Source organism: Sporothrix schenckii (genome assembly GCF_000961545.1).
Source record: "Sporothrix schenckii 1099-18 chromosome Unknown Cont41, whole genome shotgun sequence".
In the NCBI taxonomy this organism is placed as follows: Eukaryota; Fungi; Ascomycota; class Sordariomycetes; order Ophiostomatales; family Ophiostomataceae; genus Sporothrix; species Sporothrix schenckii.
In genome coordinates, this window is record NW_015971142.1 from 3500676 (window position 1) to 3521932 (window position 21257).

The 21257-nt window shown below is 56.1% G+C and overlaps 9 protein-coding genes across 9 annotated transcripts; 4 read left to right on the forward strand and 5 right to left on the reverse strand.

Moving 5' to 3' along the window:
- Nucleotides 1–1203: 1203 nt before the first annotated feature.
- On the forward strand, nucleotides 1204–3507 carry SPSK_07127 (mucin family signaling protein; the record flags this gene model as incomplete). The annotated part of the gene is made up of 1 exon (XM_016733795.1): nucleotides 1204–3507. The coding sequence occupies one exon, from the start codon at nucleotides 1204–1206 to the stop codon at nucleotides 3505–3507; it is 2304 nt and encodes a 767-aa protein (XP_016591442.1).
- Nucleotides 3508–4855: 1348 nt separating this feature from the next.
- On the reverse strand, nucleotides 4856–5098 carry SPSK_10829 (uncharacterized protein; the record flags this gene model as incomplete). The annotated part of the gene is made up of 1 exon (XM_016737095.1): nucleotides 4856–5098. One exon carries the CDS (start codon nucleotides 5096–5098, stop codon nucleotides 4856–4858), a length of 243 nt encoding a protein of 80 aa, XP_016591443.1.
- A 264-nt stretch (nucleotides 5099–5362) lies between these two features.
- SPSK_07264 (MFS transporter) lies at nucleotides 5363–7252 on the forward strand (the record flags this gene model as incomplete). Its single annotated transcript, XM_016733928.1, has 1 exon — nucleotides 5363–7252. One exon carries the CDS (start codon nucleotides 5363–5365, stop codon nucleotides 7250–7252), a length of 1890 nt encoding a protein of 629 aa, XP_016591444.1.
- A 2122-nt stretch (nucleotides 7253–9374) lies between these two features.
- Nucleotides 9375–10584, forward strand: SPSK_07635 (uncharacterized protein; the record flags this gene model as incomplete). Its single annotated transcript, XM_016734294.1, has 2 exons — nucleotides 9375–9389; nucleotides 9490–10584. The coding sequence occupies 2 exons, from the start codon at nucleotides 9375–9377 to the stop codon at nucleotides 10582–10584; spliced, it is 1110 nt and encodes a 369-aa protein (XP_016591445.1).
- A 776-nt stretch (nucleotides 10585–11360) lies between these two features.
- Nucleotides 11361–12643, reverse strand: SPSK_07591 (protein phosphatase 2 (formerly 2A), catalytic subunit; the record flags this gene model as incomplete). The annotated part of the gene is made up of 5 exons (XM_016734250.1): nucleotides 11361–11433; nucleotides 11496–11568; nucleotides 11642–12175; nucleotides 12260–12407; nucleotides 12485–12643. 5 exons carry the CDS (start codon nucleotides 12641–12643, stop codon nucleotides 11361–11363), a joined length of 987 nt encoding a protein of 328 aa, XP_016591446.1.
- Nucleotides 12644–12835: 192 nt separating this feature from the next.
- SPSK_08103 (uncharacterized protein) lies at nucleotides 12836–13249 on the reverse strand (the record flags this gene model as incomplete). The annotated part of the gene is made up of 1 exon (XM_016734747.1): nucleotides 12836–13249. One exon carries the CDS (start codon nucleotides 13247–13249, stop codon nucleotides 12836–12838), a length of 414 nt encoding a protein of 137 aa, XP_016591447.1.
- A 459-nt stretch (nucleotides 13250–13708) lies between these two features.
- On the reverse strand, nucleotides 13709–16028 carry SPSK_07119 (exocyst complex component EXO84; the record flags this gene model as incomplete). Its single annotated transcript, XM_016733787.1, has 3 exons — nucleotides 13709–14072; nucleotides 14136–15748; nucleotides 15813–16028. The coding sequence occupies 3 exons, from the start codon at nucleotides 16026–16028 to the stop codon at nucleotides 13709–13711; spliced, it is 2193 nt and encodes a 730-aa protein (XP_016591448.1).
- A 985-nt stretch (nucleotides 16029–17013) lies between these two features.
- SPSK_07913 (mitochondrial import receptor subunit tom-20) lies at nucleotides 17014–17783 on the forward strand (the record flags this gene model as incomplete). Its single annotated transcript, XM_016734566.1, has 4 exons — nucleotides 17014–17074; nucleotides 17175–17420; nucleotides 17503–17603; nucleotides 17670–17783. The coding sequence occupies 4 exons, from the start codon at nucleotides 17014–17016 to the stop codon at nucleotides 17781–17783; spliced, it is 522 nt and encodes a 173-aa protein (XP_016591449.1).
- A 734-nt stretch (nucleotides 17784–18517) lies between these two features.
- SPSK_07025 (tRNA wybutosine-synthesizing protein 1) lies at nucleotides 18518–21253 on the reverse strand (the record flags this gene model as incomplete). Its single annotated transcript, XM_016733695.1, has 2 exons — nucleotides 18518–21132; nucleotides 21202–21253. The coding sequence occupies 2 exons, from the start codon at nucleotides 21251–21253 to the stop codon at nucleotides 18518–18520; spliced, it is 2667 nt and encodes an 888-aa protein (XP_016591450.1).
- Between the last annotated feature and the right edge of the window lie 4 nt (nucleotides 21254–21257).

The window sequence follows — 21257 nt, forward strand, 5'->3', positions numbered from 1 at the left end:
CACTTCGACGAAACTCGCAAAACCAGTTTCGATCAACGAACAAGTTGCCAACAACCCACGCTCTCTCATTTTGGTTTTCAGCGTATCGTTTGCGTCTCTCGTTTTTTCGCTGCTTTTCTGGCTCTTTTCACACGTCGACTATCTTGCTCGACCCGTCGCTCTTTTCTGTGCCATCCTCGCACTTTCACGATCTTTTTCCTTCTTCATTGATTGCAAGCAAACGTCGCGTTTTCTTTTCGCCTTCGTATGCATAGTCTTTGAGAACGAAATAATCCTGTAAGTCAAGCGTGACTCTTCTGTCTTTTATAAGGCAATAGTGACTTTCTTCGCCCACCCTCCTCCGTGCCCCAACGATGCAAACGACACCCCCTTTAAGTCCTCTAGTTCTTGTTTGTTTGTTCGCAAGATTTTTGCAATATACCCTGTGGGGCGACGAGTTGCCAGACAAAGAGAGGGGAGGAAGAACGAGGTAGAAAGACGGGTCTCCCAAGAAAAAACCAACAGAAAGAAAATACCCAAGAAATGGCTGGGAAGCGGGAGCGAACGTATTATCGCTGCCCTGTTCTGCTATATCCTGCTCTTTCGGTTGGATTTGCTAGAAGCCACTCCCCAATCCGGCCAACTTCCGCCCATGCCATTTCATTATACCATGATTTTTTCCCGTGCCATCTTCTGTTCAGCCGATCATTTGGGGATCAGTTTATGCCGTTCGCCGCCTTGGGACCACAGGTTCACTGACCAGCGTCACTTGTTTTCTAGACCACACTCGTTGACAGAAACACAATTTTCTTGTCAAGTACATTCGTTTATCACCCTACCCTGACAATTTGTGAGCTCTTATCTCCTTTCAAACTTTTCCTCTTGATGGCTTGCCTTTCGAGCGCTTTCGCAACAAACACTTCAAGATCTTGACGCATTTGCTTTTTAAACTCGAGTATGTTTCTGGGAGGACGGTAACTAATCACCGCGCATGGCGTTCCTGAATCCAGATTAAGACGTTTCGCTTTTCAGCCTCTTGTTTTTCTCATCTCGGATCACTCGATCGTCCGCTCGCTTTTTTGGAAAGACCGCACGAATACATGTCCCTTATGACATCGGCTTGATCAACCGCAACTCGAACATCTCGCCAGCAACACAGAAAAAAAGAAGGAAATCATCAACTAGCGAATCGCAAAGAGGAGGCAGCTCGTCACAACCGAAACGATGCATACCAGCTCGTTTTTGGTTGCCGCGTTAGCGGCGGCCACTTCGGTCGTCAGCGCGCAAGAGGAGCGGCCCCGGATCTACTTCCCACGCCACGTCAAGCGGTCATTCGTCAACGCGACGAGCACACAGCACATCCCTCACTCGCCGCCGCCACCAACCCTGGCACCGTCTATCCTGGAGTCGATTATCGACTCGGGCTTACCCAAGCCGTCCTCGGACTCTGACTCTGACTCCAGCAGCAGCAGCACGGGCACGACAAAACGCCTGACCTCGTCCGACATTTTCTCCAGCTCGCAGCCCATCAGCCGCTCCGACAAACTCAGCTCGACCAGCAAACGGTCGTCCACCAGCTCCAAGGCACGAGACTCGTCCTCGTCTGACAGCCGTGTGACCACAGTCATTGTAGCCACCAGCACCATTGTCGTGCCGCCGTCGACCGGCAAGGCGACCAACGCCAAGACCACTGGCACGACTACGAAGCCGACGAAGGCCTCGGCCGACTCTTCCAGCAGCGAGTCTGACAGCTCGTCCGGCATTGTCGTGTTCCCCCACACGTCGTCTGGCTCTTCGTCGGCGACGACAGGCACGACCAAAGCAACTAAGTCGACCAAGACAACCAAGACGTCCGACTCGTCCTCGGCCCCGGTGGATCCTTTGTCGTCGCTGGACTCGGCTATCAGCAGTCTCTTCCACCCCAAGCCAACGCCGACGAGTAGCTCGACGAAGAGCAGCTCTGACGCTCTGTCGAGCGGCATTAGCCACACCGGCGCTGGTACTGGCGTGTCGTCGTCAGCCACAGCAACGGGCACCGCCAAGACCACCTCCAAGACAACCGATATTCTGTCGTCGTTCCTGTCGTCTCTGACGCATGAACCCACGACGAATGCCACGTCCGGCTCCGTTGCCCCGTCCACTAGCAGCAGTGCGCCCCTGACTTCGGCCACATCTGGCTCGGTTTCATCTTCCGCCCCGCCGGTCTCGTCCCATTCTTCCATCATCAGTGGCATTGTCCCGCCGACGAGCAACATTACCTCGCCTCCCCCTGTGACATCAAGTGCCTCTCACTCGGCGACCTCGCTCCCGCCCTCGTCCGTGCCAGCCTCGATCGTGTCCCCTTCGCCTAACAGCACTGAGACGTCTGCTACTGCGACTGCTACTGGTCACTCCACATCTAGTGTCTCCGGCAGCTCTGTGATCCTTCCGACGACGACCCCTAATAACACTGCAAGTGCTAATGTGACCGACATCGTCCCATCTGCTTCGGAGACGCAGAGTCAGTCGTCTAAGCCCGTGAGCCTGCCGACCAGTGGCAGTACGACTTCCTCCACCACGACGGCCCCTGCCAACACGGCGTCGTGGCTGCCTTCGACGATCATTGTACAACCCACTCAGAGCTCGGTTGTGGCTACTGGTCTTGCCCCTACCACGACAACTGGTCTTCCGACCGGTCTGCCCAAGGCTATCACTCCGGATACAAGCAACAACCCGGCTCCTGAGGACACCACTGAAATCCAGATTGGTTTCGGTTACGGTCTGAACTACGCGTTCGTCGCTGTGACGCCCAAGGCTGCTGCTCAGGTCCTGAAGATCCTCCCCGAGCTCCTTGCGTACCAGGGTGGCTTCGACCAGAGCAAGAGTGTTGTGCAGCGTCTTGTGCCGTACGACACCACTGCCCAGCTGGGTTACGTTACGATGCTTGCCATCTGCACGTATCCTACCTCTTTGGTTGAGCAGCTCCGCATGGACATGCACATCCCCACGGCGGCCCTCTGGAACGACCCGGACCAGCTTGCCTACAACATGTCGCAGGAGATCAACCCGGCCATTGACATTCTCCTCGGCTCGACCCTTGACTCCTCGTCTTCCGGAACCGGTGGTGGCTCGGCCGCTTCTACCACTGCGGGCTCCAGTGACCTGTTCAGCAACAACAACAACAGCAGTGACCAGACCGCCTCGCAGCGTGGTGTTACAGCCGGTATTGCCGTTGGTGCCATCTTTGTCTCTGCTGCCTACGGCGGTGCCATGTTCATTATTGCCCGCCGGTACAAGCGCAAGAAGCAGTCCATTCACCGCCGCAGCAACTCTCTGACGGATCCATCTGAGATGCGCCAGACGGGTAGCCCGGCGCTGATGGGGGGTGCTCTTCTGAGCCGCGACTTCACGTCGACCTACGGTGCTGTGGCGGGTGGTGCTGCCGGTGGCCGTGACAGCCATGGCAGTGGCCGCAGCAACACCAACTCGGGCCGCACTGCGTTTATCTCAGCCCCTGTTGCTGCTGAGAACTCCCTGGGCTGGAACTAAGTGGGCTTTCGTCTGTTCGTTTCATTCCCGAGAGAGTGCGGCTCGTCTAGCCGCATGCGTCCGTCCTGTCCATTGACCGCTTCCTACGTCGTCTGTGATGTCTCGTGTACTTTGTCGTCAGGGTCACGAGAGCATATATGCCGCCTTTGCCCTCGCCGCTACACCTTTTCACCTTTTTTCGCTTCTTCAGAAAAACAAAACCAACGCAAACTCTTAACAAGCTGTTTCAAACCACATTTTTCTATTTCGATACCCTTCGGGAGGCCTATGTTTGGGCCGGTTGCACCTTTATATTTTTTGATTTCTTCACTGTTCTTTGCTGCATTCACAGCTGGAGATACTCCCATCTCCGGTCGCAGGAGGGTCCCCTTTTACGAATCATATACAGTGGCAGTTGGCTGTTCAACAGGCTCTGCCCAGCTATCTATTTTCCTATTTGTCTCCATTTTGTTTAACTGTCATCATATTTCCTAGTGTCTCTTCATTTCATGTCATTTACCATTCTTGACGAGAGGCAGGCGCATCACAGCGGCCACGCTTTTATGCCTGACCTTTGTTCACTTGTTTATATATTTATAGATTCCTCTTTTCTTGCTTCTTGTTCTCGACAATCCATACTCGCGGCAAACAAAAGTAGGAAAGAGACGGTCATTTTTTGGATCTACTTTAAACTTTTTGGTTTATAATATTTTTGCTCCTTATTGGACAGGGCCAGGCGCGCATGGCAAAGCTGCGGAGGACGGAGTTGCCAGCAGGGGAGAGGACAGGAGAAGGACGTCAAGTGGACACGGGGGAGGGAAGGTTAGTGGATAGAGCTGCATTGACACTCTAATTTTTTTGCTTCTGTCCGACCGACCAGGATGTGTTTGTTGTTCTGCTGCTGAGTGGTGATATGTTAACTCTGAATGGCGATGGTGTTGCTTTGGTGGACACGACAAAAAGGCCTTGGAGACAAGGGAGCATTTGCACCTTGCCCTGCTTTGTGTCTGTGCCCATACCCTCGTAACGTTACAAACGATATTTTGAGAAACGCACCTGGACAGTAACTGAAACCGAGTCTGTGTATTAACTTTTATTATGGCGATGCTCTAATCTGTGGCTATCCTAATCTTGGTAGAGTAAACACGATGCTTTATTCTTCCTTATGCATCTCTCGCTTCTTTGGCGGATTCTGTGCACTGCGAGTCGGCGGATGGCAGTGTCTCTGTTTTACGTGTTGCACAGCAGCCGCTTGTCTCAGTGAGTATTGTGTGGCGTCGTAAGTCGTGTTGTCTGTGACTGGAGACAATGTCTTGATGTTGATGACAGCAAAAGCTTGCTCGAGGCGTCATTGTGGCTGACCATTGCACTACATTCCCCTCTTTTCCCGCCTAGAAAAGAGACTAAAAGCGCTGGCGGTTTTCCCCACATGGGGGAGCTTGGGCGGATTACAGTGCATTTCAGTGCCTGCCCCAGCCTTTTCGGCCTGGCCAAGCCTAGTCAGGGCAAGGTTGCTCTCGGCGCTCCTTTTCGTCGTGTCCTTGGGCCCTTCCTTGTTCTGTGTCCCTTCTCGCTTCTGCTTGCCGAACAGCCAGCATGGGGTCGCCTGCATCGTACGGCAACACATTTCCACGCCACCCCGAGCTTCGCAAGTTGATGCGCTGTGGTGCCATAGTCTGCCATGGACTAAGGCATTCACTGGCAAGAGAATCCACAGCCATTTTCGCTCACCACCCACGCGCATGCGCGCCCACTCGTTTCGCGTGCCTGGTCTAATTGACAGCTGCGCTTGGCTCTAGGCCGACGACACAAGCAGACGACGTCAACACACTAGACAGCGAGCGTGCTGAATCCAAGGGCCACAGGGCTTTCCAAGATGGAACGGCCTGGTCTTGTTAGCGCCGGCTCGGGCGAGACCTTGCAGCCTTCGAGCCGCGCGGCCGCACCCGCGTCACTCGCGCTCGGCCTTGGCACGGGTACCGACACATCAGACGAGCCGTCATCGGCGCAGATGCTGACGCCACAGAGCAGCAGCGGCAGCGGAGAAGAAAAAGATGGAGCACACGGCGAGGCGATTGAGATGCAGCAGCTCGACAGCGGGCCGGGCCGCTCCCGCCAGCGACGCTCTTCGTCGTCATCGTCGTCGTCGTCGGCATTGTCCGTCTTTTCGGACACCGACGCCACGAGATCTCCGTCGCCCGTGGCCGCGCGGCGGTGGCCCTACTCGGCCGACGAGGAGCGGGCCGTGGTGCGCAAGTTTGACCGGCGGCTTGTGCTGTTTGTCGCCATGCTCTACATGCTCAGCTTCCTCGACCGCTCCAACATTGGTAACGCCCGGGTGGCCGGCCTGGAGGCCGACCTGCAGACGACGCCGCCCCGCGACGACTGGTACGAGTGGGCCTTGTCTGCGTTTTACGTCACCTACATCTCGTTTGAGTGGATGGCCCTGCTGTGGCACTACATCCCCGCGCATGCCTACGTGGCCGCGCTCGTGGCCGGCTGGGGACTGGCCGCCTCGCTGCAGGCCGTCGCTGGGTCGTACCCGTGGCTCGTGGCGATGCGTGTGTTGCTGGGCATCGGCGAGGCCGGGTTTGCAGGCATCCCGTTGTACCTGGCCCAATTTTTCAAGCGGGACGAGCTGGCCGTGCGCACGGCCATGTTTATTGCGGCCGCGCCACTGGCGACGACGTTTGCGGCGTCGCTGGCGTGGGCCATCCTGGCCCTGGGCCGCCATGCGGCGAGCCCGATTGCGGCATGGCGGCTGCTGTTTCTCGTCGAGGGGTTCCCGTCGATCCTCATGGCTGTTGTGGCGTGGCGTGTGCTCCCAGACGCACCCGACAAAGCGCACTACCTGACGCGAAGGGAGAAGACGCTGGCCCGGCTGCGCCTGGCGAGGGGAGCGACTGCGTCTCCCTCAACATCAAACTCCGCCTCCTCCTCCTTCTCCTCCTCGTCGCATGGCGGCCTTCTTGGCGTGCTGGTGGACCCGGTTACGTGGATCACGGCCGCCATGTTCTTCCTCACCAACATGGCCTACAGCTCGCTGCCCGTGTTCTTGCCCACCATCCTCACCGAAATGGGCCACGATGCCGTGTCGGCCCAGGCACTCGCCGCGCCACCGTACCTCGCCGCCTTCTTGATTGTCCTCGCCACCGCCCACGTCTCGGACCGCACACGTGCACGCTCGCCGCTGCTCATCGCCCATGCTCTCGCGTCGGCCGTGGGGTACGGCGTGCTCTCTCTCGGCGAGTCCAAGACCCTGCGTCGGACGAGTGTGGTCCGGTACCTCGCCGTCTACCCGGCCGCCATTGGCTTCTTCAATGTCGTCGTCCTCCTCATCGCCTGGAACCTCAACAACCAGCGCGGCGCGCGTCGGCAGGGTGGCGCCTTTGCTCTGTTTCAGGTCGTCGGGCAGTGCGGCCCGCTTGTAGGCACGCGGCTGTACCCCAACGCGGACGCACCGCTGTTCTCGCGGGGGATGCGCACAATGGCGGCGGCGATGCTGGGCGTGGCGGTCTTGGCGGTCGTGCTGACCGTGGTGCTGCGGCGGCGAAATGCGCGGCTGAACGCGGCGGAATCGAAGCAGCGGGCTACGGACGAAGACCAGCAAGACGGGGAGAGAGACGACGGAGACGAAGACGACGAAGACGAAGAGGGCGGCGGTGGCCATGACGAAGAAGAAGGGCTCGTGGGCCGATCCCGGCAGAAAACGCGACGACAGACGAACCTTGGAGAAGACGAGGTTCCGTTCCGATATATGCTGTAGACTGGACTTGGTTCTATTGATTTGTCGTTTCTTATGTAATTCTAATAAACACCGGATCGTGTATTCTTTTATGAATGTTTGTACTTTGTTCCAGCGCTGTGATGGTGTTTGGTCTCAATGGCACGAGCTTCAATGGTCGCCGCCATACTCTGGGGTCGCATTGAATCTTCTCGTACTTTCTTCTCATACGCATGCTCCGTTCTTTATCACCTCTGTGATTGCAGCGTCATTTACAGATTCATTTTCGCATTTTTCGCAACTGTCTACAACTGCAAGCATCATCCTGTCGTCATTCAATGGAACCACAATGATTGTCGTTTATTTCATGGAAGCAAAACGATTGGCCAAGGCAGACCTCAACCTCAGTCTTTTGTAATCTCAAACCCTTGTCTGCTCGTTTCCTCTATCAAGTTAGAGCTGCCAGAACACAGGTGGTGTGCCTAATGCGTCCGACGGGTGGAGAGATGGATCCATAGAGTCGTAGACGGCTTTCGGATATAGAGCGAGTCAACCTTGTTTCGACGTCGTTGCTTGATAATAAAGAAGACGAAAAAGTTCCGACTCTGGGGTTTGGTTTGGTGCGAGTTGATATCTGCTTTCCCCGTCCAAATAACACGCTCTCTGCGAGTCGGTGGTTCGCGCGCCGACTGTGGGCCGACGTTTGCTGACTGAAGCATCTGATTGGCCAAAGAGGCGTCGACCTCTTGAAAGGTAGTGGTCACTCGCGTGTACTCCCTCCGGCGAGTCTACACTAAAAGGGACTTTTCCGTCGCTCGCGCCATTGCCAGCTCCGCCCTCAGCCAAAGGGTCGGCGCTTCGACCCAACGCGGGCCCGGCCTTGCTGCTTTACAGCTGTTATGTTAGGGCAAGGCTGTGGTTGGCAACCAGAGCTCATCGCTTGTCGCCCCCCAATTGTACCCAGCTCGAGCAAACAGGATCCAAAACCATGGAAGAAAAGCTGAGAATTTTCGCATGCCAAACCCGTTTGGTCGCCCTCTGTGAGCTCACTTTTGTCTATCATGCGGAGGTACCGCCATGCCGAGCCTGTTTCAAGTGCGCCATTCCATGGTAACCCAAGAGCAACATAACGAAGGCAACAAGAAAAGGATTCTCACGAGCTCCCTCCCATTCGATGCTGTTCTGCCGTGACCGTAAGCCTCGCAGCACGGGGCAATTCGAGCATGGACTTTTGAAAAGCCCGAGCCCGTCAGTGGGATCGATTCCTTCCCCCTCGTCGCCGGCCCACGCCCACGGAAATCGGGCAGGCACAGTGGCCACGCGTGCTTTTATTTGTTTTGTCTTGTAGATGAGAACCCCTTTCTAGCATGACGCTGTGAAGCGTACAATAAAACGTTATGCCAAGAAAGCCACTGAATGGGCCCAAAGTCCGACCGTTCGCACCTGCTGACTTCCGATCTAACGAACGAGACTACTGTGGGGGGGGGGAGGATTGTAGCGTTTCGCGCTTTCTTGCGAGGATCCGTTGACGTACCTTCCTTCTTCGATGTCCGGCATTCTTTCATTTCTTACTCGACCTATTTTTCTCTTTTTTCTTTTTTTCTTTTTTTCTTTTTTCTTTTTTCTTGTTTTTGGCCGGCTTGATTGTCCTAACTTTCTTTTGCTCCCGTCGACGATCCCTCTCGCTCGTTTTATATAATATCCTTGTTGGTCCATTTTCATGTCTCGTCCACCATTCCTCTTCTCTATCTCACCCTGCCTACCGTCGCTCATTCCCGTTGTCTAAGACCACGCCGCGACACTTTCCAGTATTTTCAATATTTACACTAACCACAACCTCGCCCCTTTCCCTCCTCTGTGGAAAGTCTTCTCCGCAAAACGCCACATAAAACAAACAACGTGGTCAACCCCGAACGCACACGCATGCGCCTGCATCATCGGGAACGCCGTCGCACAACATACAGACATACATACATACACAAACGCACGTTTTGGCATCTGGTGTGTGTTATCGACCGACATCTCGGCTCTTTCTGACATTTTGGGCTTCGAGCCGGACACGACACCTGGTATATTTATTGATCGTTTTGGGGGCTCAACTTTTCGAGCCTTAACTTTTCGAGCCTCAATCTTTATCGTATCGTTTTATCAAGCACTCTTCGCAATGGCTTCTGCACCTGTAAGCATTGAAACTTCCCAGTAATCCCAGTATTTCCAGTCATCCGGCTTTGCAATCGGCCAATTACACAGACGACTAACAAGTTTTACCCCATCCACAGCCAGTCTCCGGTCCGCCCTATCCCCCGACCGCTGCCGGTCTGGGCGGTTCTCCCGTCCCAGGCGTCGACGACCCAGTCTGTGCCGTGCTCCTGGTCTTCTTCATTGCCGCTGCCGCCACCAACATGACCATCCTCCAGGTCAATATGCGTCGAGGCCACAAGTTTCTCATTTCTGGCATGACCTTTGGCTTCTGCATGGCCCGCACCATGGCCCTCGTCATTCGCATCGTCTGGGCGTCGCGTCCCCACAACATTTCCGTCGCCATTGCCGCCAACGTTCTCACCGTTGCCGGTGTCGTCCTCCTCTTTCTGATCAACCTCATCTTTGCCCAGCGCATCGTCCGTGCCCACAGGCCAAGGCTTGGCTGGAGTCGCCCTGTTACCTATGTGTTCCGCGCCCTCTTTTATTCTGTCATCGCCGTACTCGTCATGGTCATCCCCGTCGCCATTGACACGTTCTACACTCTGGATCCCAGCACCCGTGACGTCCTGCACCGCGTCCAGCTCGTTGGCACCGTCTACATGGCCGTCCTCTCCTTCCTGCCCATCCCCATCACACTCCTCACCCTGTTTGCGCCGCCCCGCCCCCCCTACCATGGTGCCGTCGAGAACTTTGGCCACGGCCACATGCACACCAAGATTGTCCTGCTCCTCTTCACCAGCACCCTTCTGTGCCTCGGCGCCTCCTTCCGCGCCGCCGTCAACTTCATGCCCCGTCCCCTGAGCGACCCGGCCTGGTTCGACAGCAAGCCCGCGTACTACGTCTTCAACTTTGGCATTGAGCTGATTGTCGTCTACACCTACACAATCGTGCGCTTCGACCGCCGCTTCTTCGTTCCCAACGGCTCGTCGGCGCCCGGTCACTACGCCGCTGGTGGTGCCGTTGCCAACAAGGGCGTGGACGCAGCGGCAGGCGACGCAGCCGATTCGGCGGAGCGTGGCGAGACCGCCGAGGTCGACAACGGTGGCAGCCCTGCCCTGGCACGCAAGCCGACGCCGGCGGACCGCACCAACTACGGAAGCGATGTCTTTGGCTCGGATGAGGAGCCGACGCTCGGTAGCATCAACGGCAACGAGGGCAAGCCGGAGCACTGAAACAGCCGGCCCTGCGCTTCTTGATTTCTACTTGTTGATTTCTCTTTGTTGATTTCTTATATCCCAATCCCCTTTGTTAAAGATCTTTTCACAGGTATAATCTGGTGGGAGGGGACGTGCATTTTGCATGATATGTCGACTTGCATGGCCTCGGAGCATTTGGAGCATGATATGGATTTGCAAAACATGGCTTTTCTTTACATTTCATTAGATTCTTGGACAGAGATATTGACTCTGCATATCGTATAGACAGGGCACGTAACATAGCCGCCCGACCTAGCAATTAACCTCAGGACATAAGAGATTGAAATAATACCGAAAAAAATCTTGTGCATCGCAACTAACATTATGTCTATGGAGCACCTGAAAGTAGTGCATGCAAAGTGTATTAATGAAGAGCGCTGGCAAGCTGTGCGTCCTTCCCAACTCTCATATCCCCTTCGTTTCTTGCCCGACAGCAACTGTGCCTTGTTGCCACCTAGCTCCAACATCGGTTCTTCTTCCTGTCCAGATGTCTCGTCTAAAACTTTCTGCTCGCACAATGATCCATCCAACGACAAAAAAAATGCCAGGAAAAGAAGGCAAAAGACAGGCAACAATATGGGCAAGAAATAACGGGCGACGGGCGACAAGAAGAAATCGAGACGTAGAAACACCGGTTGTACAAGCGGGTTTCGAACACCAATAACACTGCATGCGCACGCTTCCAACTGCTCCTGTTATGCCGGCATAGACTCCCCGCAACAACCCCAACTGTTTCTTTCTTCTTTTTTTATTTACAAGAAGTAGTCTGGGGTGCGTCTGGAGACCATTGGCTCACCTGCCCTCGGGCAAGGGTCAAATTGCAGGCTAATGTGATGTTAGCTACGTGTCTACACAAACAAATGCAAAAGGAGTACGGTGGTACTAACAATGTGTATTTCAGATGCTCGTCGATCTCCATGATCGCAGCCTGGTTACCGCAGCGGTAGCAGTAGTTTGGTGCTTGTTGATGTTAGCATCTTGCGTAGCAAGAAAAGGAGAAAAAGAAAGGTTAAAATCCCATCAGAAAACATACCGGAGAAGATGGTCACGACGTTTCTATCTTGAGACCAGTTGTAGCCTTCCATTACAAGCTGGTGTGCACGAGCGATAAGCGTCAAGCCATTGTTATGGTTGAAGGCTTCGGAAATGTCCTGGCCGAACGTGTAACCGGCGCCGCGAGGCGATATGCCCCAGCCACAGCGGTCATCGGGGTCAGACCACAGAAGATCGCACATGGGGCCTTCGTGGGGCACCTCCTGGATGCGGTCCAGCGCGCGAATGTTGTCCAGCGTGTCAATGCTGGGGGACAGACCACCGTGAAGGCAGAAGATCTGGTTGTCGATGAGGGCGGTGAGGGGGAGGTAGTCGAAGAGGTCGGTAAAGTACTTCCACACACTGGCGTTTCCGTACTTACGCAGGCACTCGTCGTAGAAACCGTACACCTGCGTGATCTGGCGCGACTCGTGGTTTCCGCGCAAGATGGTGATCCTTTGCGGGTAGCGGATCTTGAGAGCTACCAGCAATGTCACCGTCTCGACGGAGTAGTAGCCACGGTCGACGTAGTCGCCTGTGGTGGGCATTAGAGACCTGGAACAGACCTAAAAACAGAAGACCTAAAAAAAGAGAGAGGCCAGATAGGAGGAAGCCTTACCCATAAAGAGGTAGTTGGTATCGGGGTTCGGGCCGCCAATCTTGAACAGCTCCATCAGATCATGAAACTGGCCGTGGATATCACCGCACACCGTGACCGGGCACTTGACCGGCTGAACATTGGACTCGTCTTGAAGGACCTCCCGAGCCTGGTTGCCCCGTCGTTGTTAGTATGATGTAAAATCTGCACGCGGGGTTTGCAGCGTCCGCGTTCGTTGGGACACACCTTCTCGCACAGTCTCTGGACATCAAGCTCGCTCAGCTGCTTGCAGTTCATCAGATTCTCGATCCAGCCGTCCACCGTGGGAACCGTCGTTGGCTCCAGGGCCGGAGGCGGCGTAAGGTCTACGGGACCGCGTCCGACGTCTTCCATATTCGTGTCCATGATGGTTTCTAGGCAGACGGTTGACGGAGGGGTATCGATTTGGGGCGAAGCAACGACTATTGAGAATGACGCGCGTGTAGTAACAAATCAATCGCGGATCGTCGAGTCTGCGCGGTCGCGTGCGAAGATGAGAAAATCGTTCTTGTTTTTGTCGTATCGTCGATCAAGAGACGGTATTGATTAGGCGTAGCGTCAAGGTCGTTCGAGGGGCGTCAATCGATGCGAAACTGAATACAATGCAATGGACGTTTGCAGGTCCTGGAATGCTGTTCGGATGCGAGAGCCAGTTAGACGGGGTTGAAAGGTCGATTGGTGATCAAAAGGGGGCTGAGAGGGGGGTTTGCCACTGGGAACCATGCAGATTGCGATGGCGTTTCGTAGGACTTTGGGCCACATACAGAGGACTACAAGCAATGGAGCGAGCGCGTGTCGGCGGACAATGAGCGCAGTGAGGCTGTCGCGGTGGAGATGAGCGTGGTCGGCTTCGTCGTGGGGTTGTGGTTGTCGTCTGAACGTGATGAGGGTCGATGGCGAGGGGTGGGGGGGAGGCTTGTATGGATGCTGTCGGTGAGATTGCGAGCTTTGTTTTGCGTTTTCCGACTTCATAGTTTCCTAGGGATTGTTCGCCCATCCTGGAGGCGGGTGGCGCACGTGACGGGGCCCGTGCTTTGGCAACGTATGTACTCTTACACGCATATTGTTTGCGGAGGTACCTCACACTATGACAAGCTCAGTTGGTGGCGGTGGTGGGGCGAAAGCTGTCAGGAACATGAACATCATAGCAGTTGCCACCAACTACGGGCTCTACTGCGCCATATTGTACTCAGTAAAGCTCATCACTATAGCTGGTTTACGACCGGCTCAACATCTGATTCCACGATGATAGACTTGGATCATGTTTTCATACACTGATAAAACAGATATACCTGCTCTGAAAATGACGCCAAAATGTACAAAGGTCGTAGGCCCAAGAAAGAAAATAAAGAGGCAAAGGAAGAAATGTAAAATAAGGTCCGGAGAAAAGAAACGACCAAATACACGGAATTGAAATAGAAATATGTGGTATCACGACAAGCCAAGACCAACTGGTCCGCTTGGTACTTTGGGAGCGGCAGGTGTCCGTGTGGGTGGCTCATGACCAACGAGGTTGCGGAAGTCAAGGCCGACGTCGGACAGCATGCGGGCGTGCTCGTGTGCCTGGTCCATACACCTCCGCCAGGCCTCGCCTTCACGCTCTGTGCTGCTCAGCTGCCGCGCCAGTATGCGGTTGAAGGCCTCGACCTCCTCCTTGGCCCACTTGACGCACGCACTCATCATCGGCGGTGGGAAGCAGCTCTGGAAGCAGCTGACGGTGTTGCGAATAATGGAAAAGTACACAAACGAGAGCTCCCAGATGTAGAGGTGGAGGTCGCCTTGGAAGATGCATTGCCTGGAAGGTCAGCAGAGAGAATCGACAGGCATTGGGAAGCAATGGGAAGGAGAAGAGGCTTACCTGGACCGCTTCTGGATCATGCTGCTGCGGGCCTCGAGGTAGGCTTCGCGCGCCCGGTCTTCAAAACCCAGGCGCGTCAACCACGAGACGTTGCGGCGCATCTTGCGCTGTTCGTTGTGTGTGTCAATCAACTCGCGAATGATGAGCGCTGCAAGGCGTGCCGAGCGCTCTTCTACCTTGAACTCGATAAAGTCCTGCGCCACGGCGTTGTTCTTCAACCCCCGCGCCAGCCCCTGCATCTTCTCGACACGCGCGACAGAAGGCTCAAACTGCTGCAGGGCAATGTCAATGTCCAGCTCGTCCATCTGGCTCTCGACCCACCGGAGATTCTGCTGCTTGCCATCGACTTCAATGAGCATGTCTTTGATGTCGGACAGCGTCTCGAGAAGGTCCGTCTTTTGCAACAGACCCGGATCACGCGACGCAAAGTAGTTGATTGTCTCCTTGGCCTTGTTGTTGGCCTCCATTTCCGACTGGATGCCACGCCGCAGGTCTTCAACCACCTTGCGTATGTTGAGCATCAGTGCGGACTTCTCGGGGTCGTCCGGCTTTTCGGTCCGGTAGAGCACCGTTTCTTGGCCGACGCCACGCACCATAATGGCATCCGTCAGTTTGGACCGCACGGAGCCGGGGCCACTGCTGCTTCCAAGCGACGGCGACGTGACAGACTCGCCCGAGCCAGCCATGTCAATGACTTCAATGTCCAGCAGGGGCCAGCAGCGGTCGGCTACGAGCTTTAGCACCGGCCCACCACCGCTGCCCGGCCCGTCGGCTTTGCGCTTCTTACGCGAGGCCACCAGCAGATGGTCGTTGAGCAAGAAGATTTGCATGGCGCGTCGTGATTTGTAGGTGGCATTGTCCAACTCAATCCACTGGCCGGCATTCTGCACCACGTGGCGGCCAAGTGTCATGGGCAGAAACCGCTGTGAGCCCTCGACGTTCTTGTACAGGGCTTGCATCTGCGAGTTCCACAGTGCCGTCCGATCTGCCACCGAGCTGCGCTTGTCGCGCTTGCTGAGGCCCGTGGAAAAACCAACGCCACCGAGACCGCTTGCGTCGGCACCACCACGACCGCCGTCACCGCCAGACGAGGACTGGTTGGATATGGATGTCGACGAGGCGGAGCGCAGAGCGGTCGTGTTGGACTTGAGCTCAGCCATCAGGTTGCGCAGCGAGCGCATCTCGCCCTTGAGCTTCTCAGCCTCTTTGCTAATCTTGATGAACTGGGCCCGGTTTTGGTAGATGTTTTGCTGCAAATCGCCGGCCGCCCGTGACCGCAAATCTCGTAGTGCCTCCTCATAGCGAGCGATGTCCTCGTCGGACGCATCGCTCAGCATCGACGCCACATACTGGTCTGGGCTGAGCTTGGGGTCACGCAGCGCTTTGACGTCCACGGGTATCGGCGCTCCTGAGCCACCGCCCCCACTACCACCACGGCCCCCTCGGTCGTCCCCACCGCGCTGAATCGGCATATTGGCACCACCCGCTCCTGGCCGTCTGGCGGCCGACTCATACTGGTTGAAGGATGGCAAGGACGGTACTGGGGGTGCGAACTCGTTCTTGGGCAAGTCGTTGAAGCGTGCGGAGTAGCGTCGCTTGATATAATCTGACGTCTGAAGCAGAGCGTTAGAACCAGCATCACAGGGTCATCAGATTGTGGAAACGGGCGCGGCATACCTTTCCTCCGGGCTGCTGGGGTAGCTTTGGCCGTGATATCGGAGCGTCGCCGCCACCGGTCGGCCGCGGGCCATCATTGCGTGGTAGGGGCAAGCTGTTCTGGGTGGCAGGCCCAATTGGTGCTGAGATTTGCCTCGGCGCGCTGATGACAGGGCGGGCGCTTTTGTTCCGCTTCGGGCCGCTGCGAAGCGAGATCTTGAGCCTGTCTTCCGACATGGCTGCGGATTCTGTTTGCGACAACTGTGTAGTATGTGTGTATCTGGCGTATTGTCTGGGTACCCCCACAGTGTGTGCGTGAGAGTTGTTGATCTCGTCACGTCTCGATGTTGGCCATCAGGGAGGCGTCGTCTGAAACGGGGCCAGGCCTCTGGTATCTCTGCGTCTTGATTACACGCAACTGTAGTCCAGCCACAGTAACTTTTGTGTGAATCGGTAGTGGCAGTCTTTCGGATACGGGCGTGTAGTTGAATGAGTAACGAAGCCTTGGGGTCGGGCGTGTGTTTCGTAACCGGCTGTCGTGGCTTGCACGTACCTTCGAGTCCTGATGTTTCGAGTTACGTCGACAGCTCCAGGTTCCTCCCATAAGGAGACTGCCCGCGTTTCGGTGGGTACTTTAGTGAGGATCACGTGCACATTCCCACTATTGGCGGGCTGTGATTCCTGCTCAACGTGATTGGCCAATCAGCAGCCTGGAAGCTGCTTCTTGCGCGCTGTATTACGACGTATTTACAGTGGGTAATAGCGGGAAGGAGCCCCCCAAAACGATACCGCCACCTGCGTGCACGACCAACCAGGCTCGAGGCTAGGGCCATTTTCAGGGAACCACTAAAAAAGCAGGTGGGAGATGGGCATTTGGTGAAAGACCGAAAAGAAAAAAAAAATCAGGAACCTCATCATTACGATAGCCACCGAAAGGGCAGTTCTGAGCAACAAACAGAGGTAGCCGCACGAGGCCTTGACGACACAACCCGTAAAGCAGCAGACACACGACGCATTTAAACCAGTCTTCAGACGGAAACCAACGTACGTCGACTGCTCTCCCCACACGGCTATCGAACTCGGAAGATTCAGGACAACCGCCGACGCCCCGAATCAAATTTTCGTTGCTTCTCTATTTTTCTCCAACGGCACGTCACGACACATATAGTTGCACTCGGGCGCGCCCAGACTTTCCCCCTCTTCCACATACACACACGCCACAATGTCGCAGCAATCAATTATTGCAACGGCCTCTGTTGCCGCAGTAGCAACGGGTCTTGTTGGTGAGTTGGACTCCCTCGCTTCCTCACGGCCATGCGATTGCTTTGTCCCCTGGCTCTGGCATTGGCCACCGTACTTTGACCCGTGGTTAACGTTTTCCAGCCTACGCAATCTACTTCGACCACCGCAGACGCACGCAGCCCGAGTTCCGCCGCGATCTCCGGAGAAACGAGCGGCGGCAGGCCCGTGCCGAGAAGGAGCTCGCCCAGCAGGAGACCGTTAAACAGCGCGAGGTGATCAAGCTGGCTGTTGGGATGGCCAAGGCTGAGGGCTTCCCGACGAGCGTGGAGGAGAAGGAGGCGTTCTTTCTGGACCAGGTGTCCAAGGGCGAGGCCCTGGGCAGCGATCGTAAGTCTTTTTTTTTTTTTGAACAGGATGAATGGTCTCGCTCGCATATGATAGACACAGTACAGCTGACACGTTCTTTTAGCTTCGCAAGCCGTTGAGTCGGCCCTCCACTTCTACAAGGCACTCAAAGTGTACCCGACGCCCGGCGATCTGATTCGCATCTACGACCAGACAGTGTCCAAGGTACGAAGACCCCCCCTTGGTTTGTATGGAAGAAGGTCTCTGCCAACTAACAACACCCCTCTCCAGCCCATCCTCGACGTCCTTGCCGAGATGATTGCCGTTGACTCGGAACTGAACATCCGCGACATGGCGCCGGCGAACCCGGCGGACCTCTTCCCCCCGACCGTCGGCCTCGATTAAGCGTGTTCTTGAGAGAACGTAGCTCCCTCCCTTACCACTCTGCATGACCGTCATCTAGCATGCAAGATATACACGCAATCTGCACATACACGGTTTTATCAACACGAACTTTTCATCATGGTTCATCGACCACCCGCTCCACTCATTATATACACCGCGCAAAGCATATGTCAAGGAGGCATTTTGCCCTCGCTGGCAACCACCTCGTTGTTATGGACGACGACAAAAAAGGAAGCAAGAAACACGAAATTACGGTAGGAGGCGTCTCTTTCTCTTATTGGCGTGTTACAAGAATGAGGGCATTGAATGGTATGACGAGTCTGTTGCATCAAAACGGACGGTTCTGCTGTGTCGATGTCATTTGTTCCCGTTGATGATCTGCTGTTTTTATGGAATTTGGTGTCTTTTGGTTTTTGTTCATCTGTTCAACTCCCTATTTATTTTGGTACGTCGTCCGTTCCTCCTTTTTGATTCGGACATTATTACTGCGCCCTTTTCTTTCAAGTCTTGGGGGCACACTTTGGGTTGCATGGAAGCGGTCACTATTTAGATGGGAGATATCCAAATAAAAATTCATTTATAAAACGCGAGTGCGAAAGTGTCACACTGAGAGAGACAGAGAAGTTGATATATGAATAGAACGGGACATTCAAGTTTTCTGTTGTATTGCTAAATGACGACACAGCCTAATGGATACCAAGTTCCAGAACCCAGCACGTGCTGCACCACGTCTTCTACCGCTCAATGGGCCGTCCCTTGCGGTCGACACGTTGGTCGCGTGGGTCAAAGCCGCCCCGGCCCCAGGTGGCCCACTCGGCCGTCGGCGGGCCCATGTAGTCCTCGGGTGCAAAGTCGCCCTGGGGGCCCTTTTCGCGCAGCAGCGCAAAGAACTTGTCGTAGTCAATGACGGTGTGCCACTTGCCGTCGCGCTTGAAACGCTCGCTCGCCAGCAGCACGCAGCAGCTGTGGGCGTGCTCGGCGGCCAGGCCGTAGGCGAGGCCGCGGCTCTGCAGCTCCTTCTCGAGGGCCGTCACAAACTCGCACACCTCGTCGTAAAAGGGCACGTTGGCCATGGTGAGGCCGACGCCGGCGGACGTCGAGGTGCCGCAGAAGGTGACGCCCTTGACCTCGACAAAACAGGGCAGCGCCTGCTCGACCAGGTCGGCGTAGCCCTGCACCTCGTCGTCAATGTTGAACCCCTTGACGAGGGTCAGGCGGAACACGGTCCGTTGGCGGAAGCGGACCTCGCGCAGGATGGCGAGGCAGCGCTGGAAGCGCTCCCAAAAGTCGCGGTGCAGCGGACGGTCGATCTTGCGCAGCGTCTCGCGGTTGGAGGCGTCAATGGACACGTAGAGCTGGGTGACGTGGTGGAGGGCGGCGAGCTGGTCCGGATGTTGGGCGTTGCAGACGAGGAACGACGAGATGTTTTCGCTGTGCAGCATGCCCAGGAACTCGTTAATGTGCGGGTAGAAGATGGGCTCGCCAACGAGCGACAGTGCACAGTGGCGGATGCGCATGGCCTCGGCAAACCGCTCGGCGCGCACGCCAGGCACGCCGCGCATCATCTTGATCTTTTGGTAGTGGTTGGCCTTGACGCCGTCAAAGATGAGGTCGGGCGGGTCGACGACCCAGCGCCAGGTGGTGCCGACGGGGTTGGTGCCGTGGCGCCAGCAGAAGACGCATTTGTTGGAGCACGAGAGCGAGGGGGTGGTCTCCATGCACTGGTGAGAGTTGATACCGTAGAAGGAGTACTTGTAGCAGGAGCCGCGGCCACGGAGGGCGGACTTGGTCCAGCGGCAGATCTTGACGCCCGAGTGCGAGCCGACAATAGCGTAGCCCTGTTTGGTAAGAGACTTGTATGTCGGTGTATCCTTGGCGACCATTTCCTTTGGTGCAGGGGCAGCCGCTTTCCGGCCGGTGCGACGCGGACCACCGTTGGTGGTGCTGCTATCATTCGCGCCGTATGTCGTAAAGTCGATGGCAATGGGTGCCTTGTTGACGTTGGTGCCAGGCACCTCGGCGACGTCGTCAACCGCAGTGTCATCAACAGCGTCGTCCTCTTTGGAGCTCCGCAGCAGGCGGCCCAGGTCCTCGACGTCGTCGATGACGCCGGCCTTCTTCAGCCGTTTGACGTTGGCATTGCGCGCCGCATTGCCGCCAAACAGGACGTCGTCGTTGTCGTAGGCCGCGCCGTTGGCATCAGCAGCGCCGTCATCGTCGTTGCTGCCGTCGTCGTAGGCATCGCTACCGTCGTCGCTCGCCTCATCCTCGTCCTCATCGTCCGTCTCGACGGCATCGCCCGATCCCCGCACACCAGTGCCGAGACTGCCCGTGCGGGCGACAAGGCCCAGGACGTCGACAACGCCCTCGGACCACTCGGCCAGCCGCAGCATGGCGTCCGTCTTCGTGTTTCCGACGCCCATGGGAAAGGCACGCTTGCGACCTGTCAGCTTGGCCATCCACTTGTCGACCTCCTTGGCCTGGAAGCAAAAGCCCTCGTCCTCGGTGGGCCAGCCTTCGCGGTCGCCAAAGCCAAATACGGAGTAGCCCAGGAGGGGCGCGAGCGGTGCGGTGTCGATGCGGAAGTCATGGTGTGTCTCCTTGAGGTGCTCAAGGAAGGTGTCGTTGATGGAGTCAATGTTGTAGCTGGGGAGGAGGAAGAGGTACAGGTAGTCGGTGGTTCGGCCAGAGGCGGCGTCGGAGGCATCCTTGGGCGGCGAGATAAAGTATTCGTCCAGGTCTACCTCGGCAATGTCCAGAACCTCAACGGGCGCAAAGACGTTGCCCTTGCTGTCGCTGCCACCTTCCGGCTTCAGTTCGCCCAGCGTAGTGCTCAGCTCGGTGGCATAGTCACGCACAATCTTGGCCGTGGCACCCGTTATGGACGAGTAAAAGACAATTGTCTGGATGCGCGTGGGCACGCGAGCGACAGCAGCGGCACCGTTGCCCTTTGGAAGCTCGCCCTTGATACGGCGCGGGCCAGCCGCAGCCTTGGTGGTCGTGGAGGAAGGAGTGGTCGCATTCGCCGTCTTGGCAGTTGAGGATTTCTTGGTCGCGGTCGGGGTGATCGTCTTCTTGTCGCTCGTGGAGCCGGGGTAGGAGATGGTCTTGGTCTGCTGGAGCACGGCGATTTTGACGTCCTCTTGGACCGACGGCGGCTGTTCTTGTTGCTGCAGCTTCTTCTTCTCGTCGACGACGGTCGTGTTGTCGTAGATCTTGGGGAAGATGAGCAGACCTTCCCTATCGTCACCTGAGCCGGCCACGTGCAGGTAGATGCGCAGCGAGACGAGGGCAGCAAACGTGGCCAGAAGAATGGGAATGCGGTAGGCGTGCCATGCGTCGACGACCACTAGAAACAATATTTGTCAGTGTGTGTCCTTGGGGAAAGTCGTGGTAATAGGAATAGCCTCGTGCTTACCAATGAGCAAATCTCGTATGAACGGGCTGCTCGCCCGGGAAGTCGAGGCCATGGTG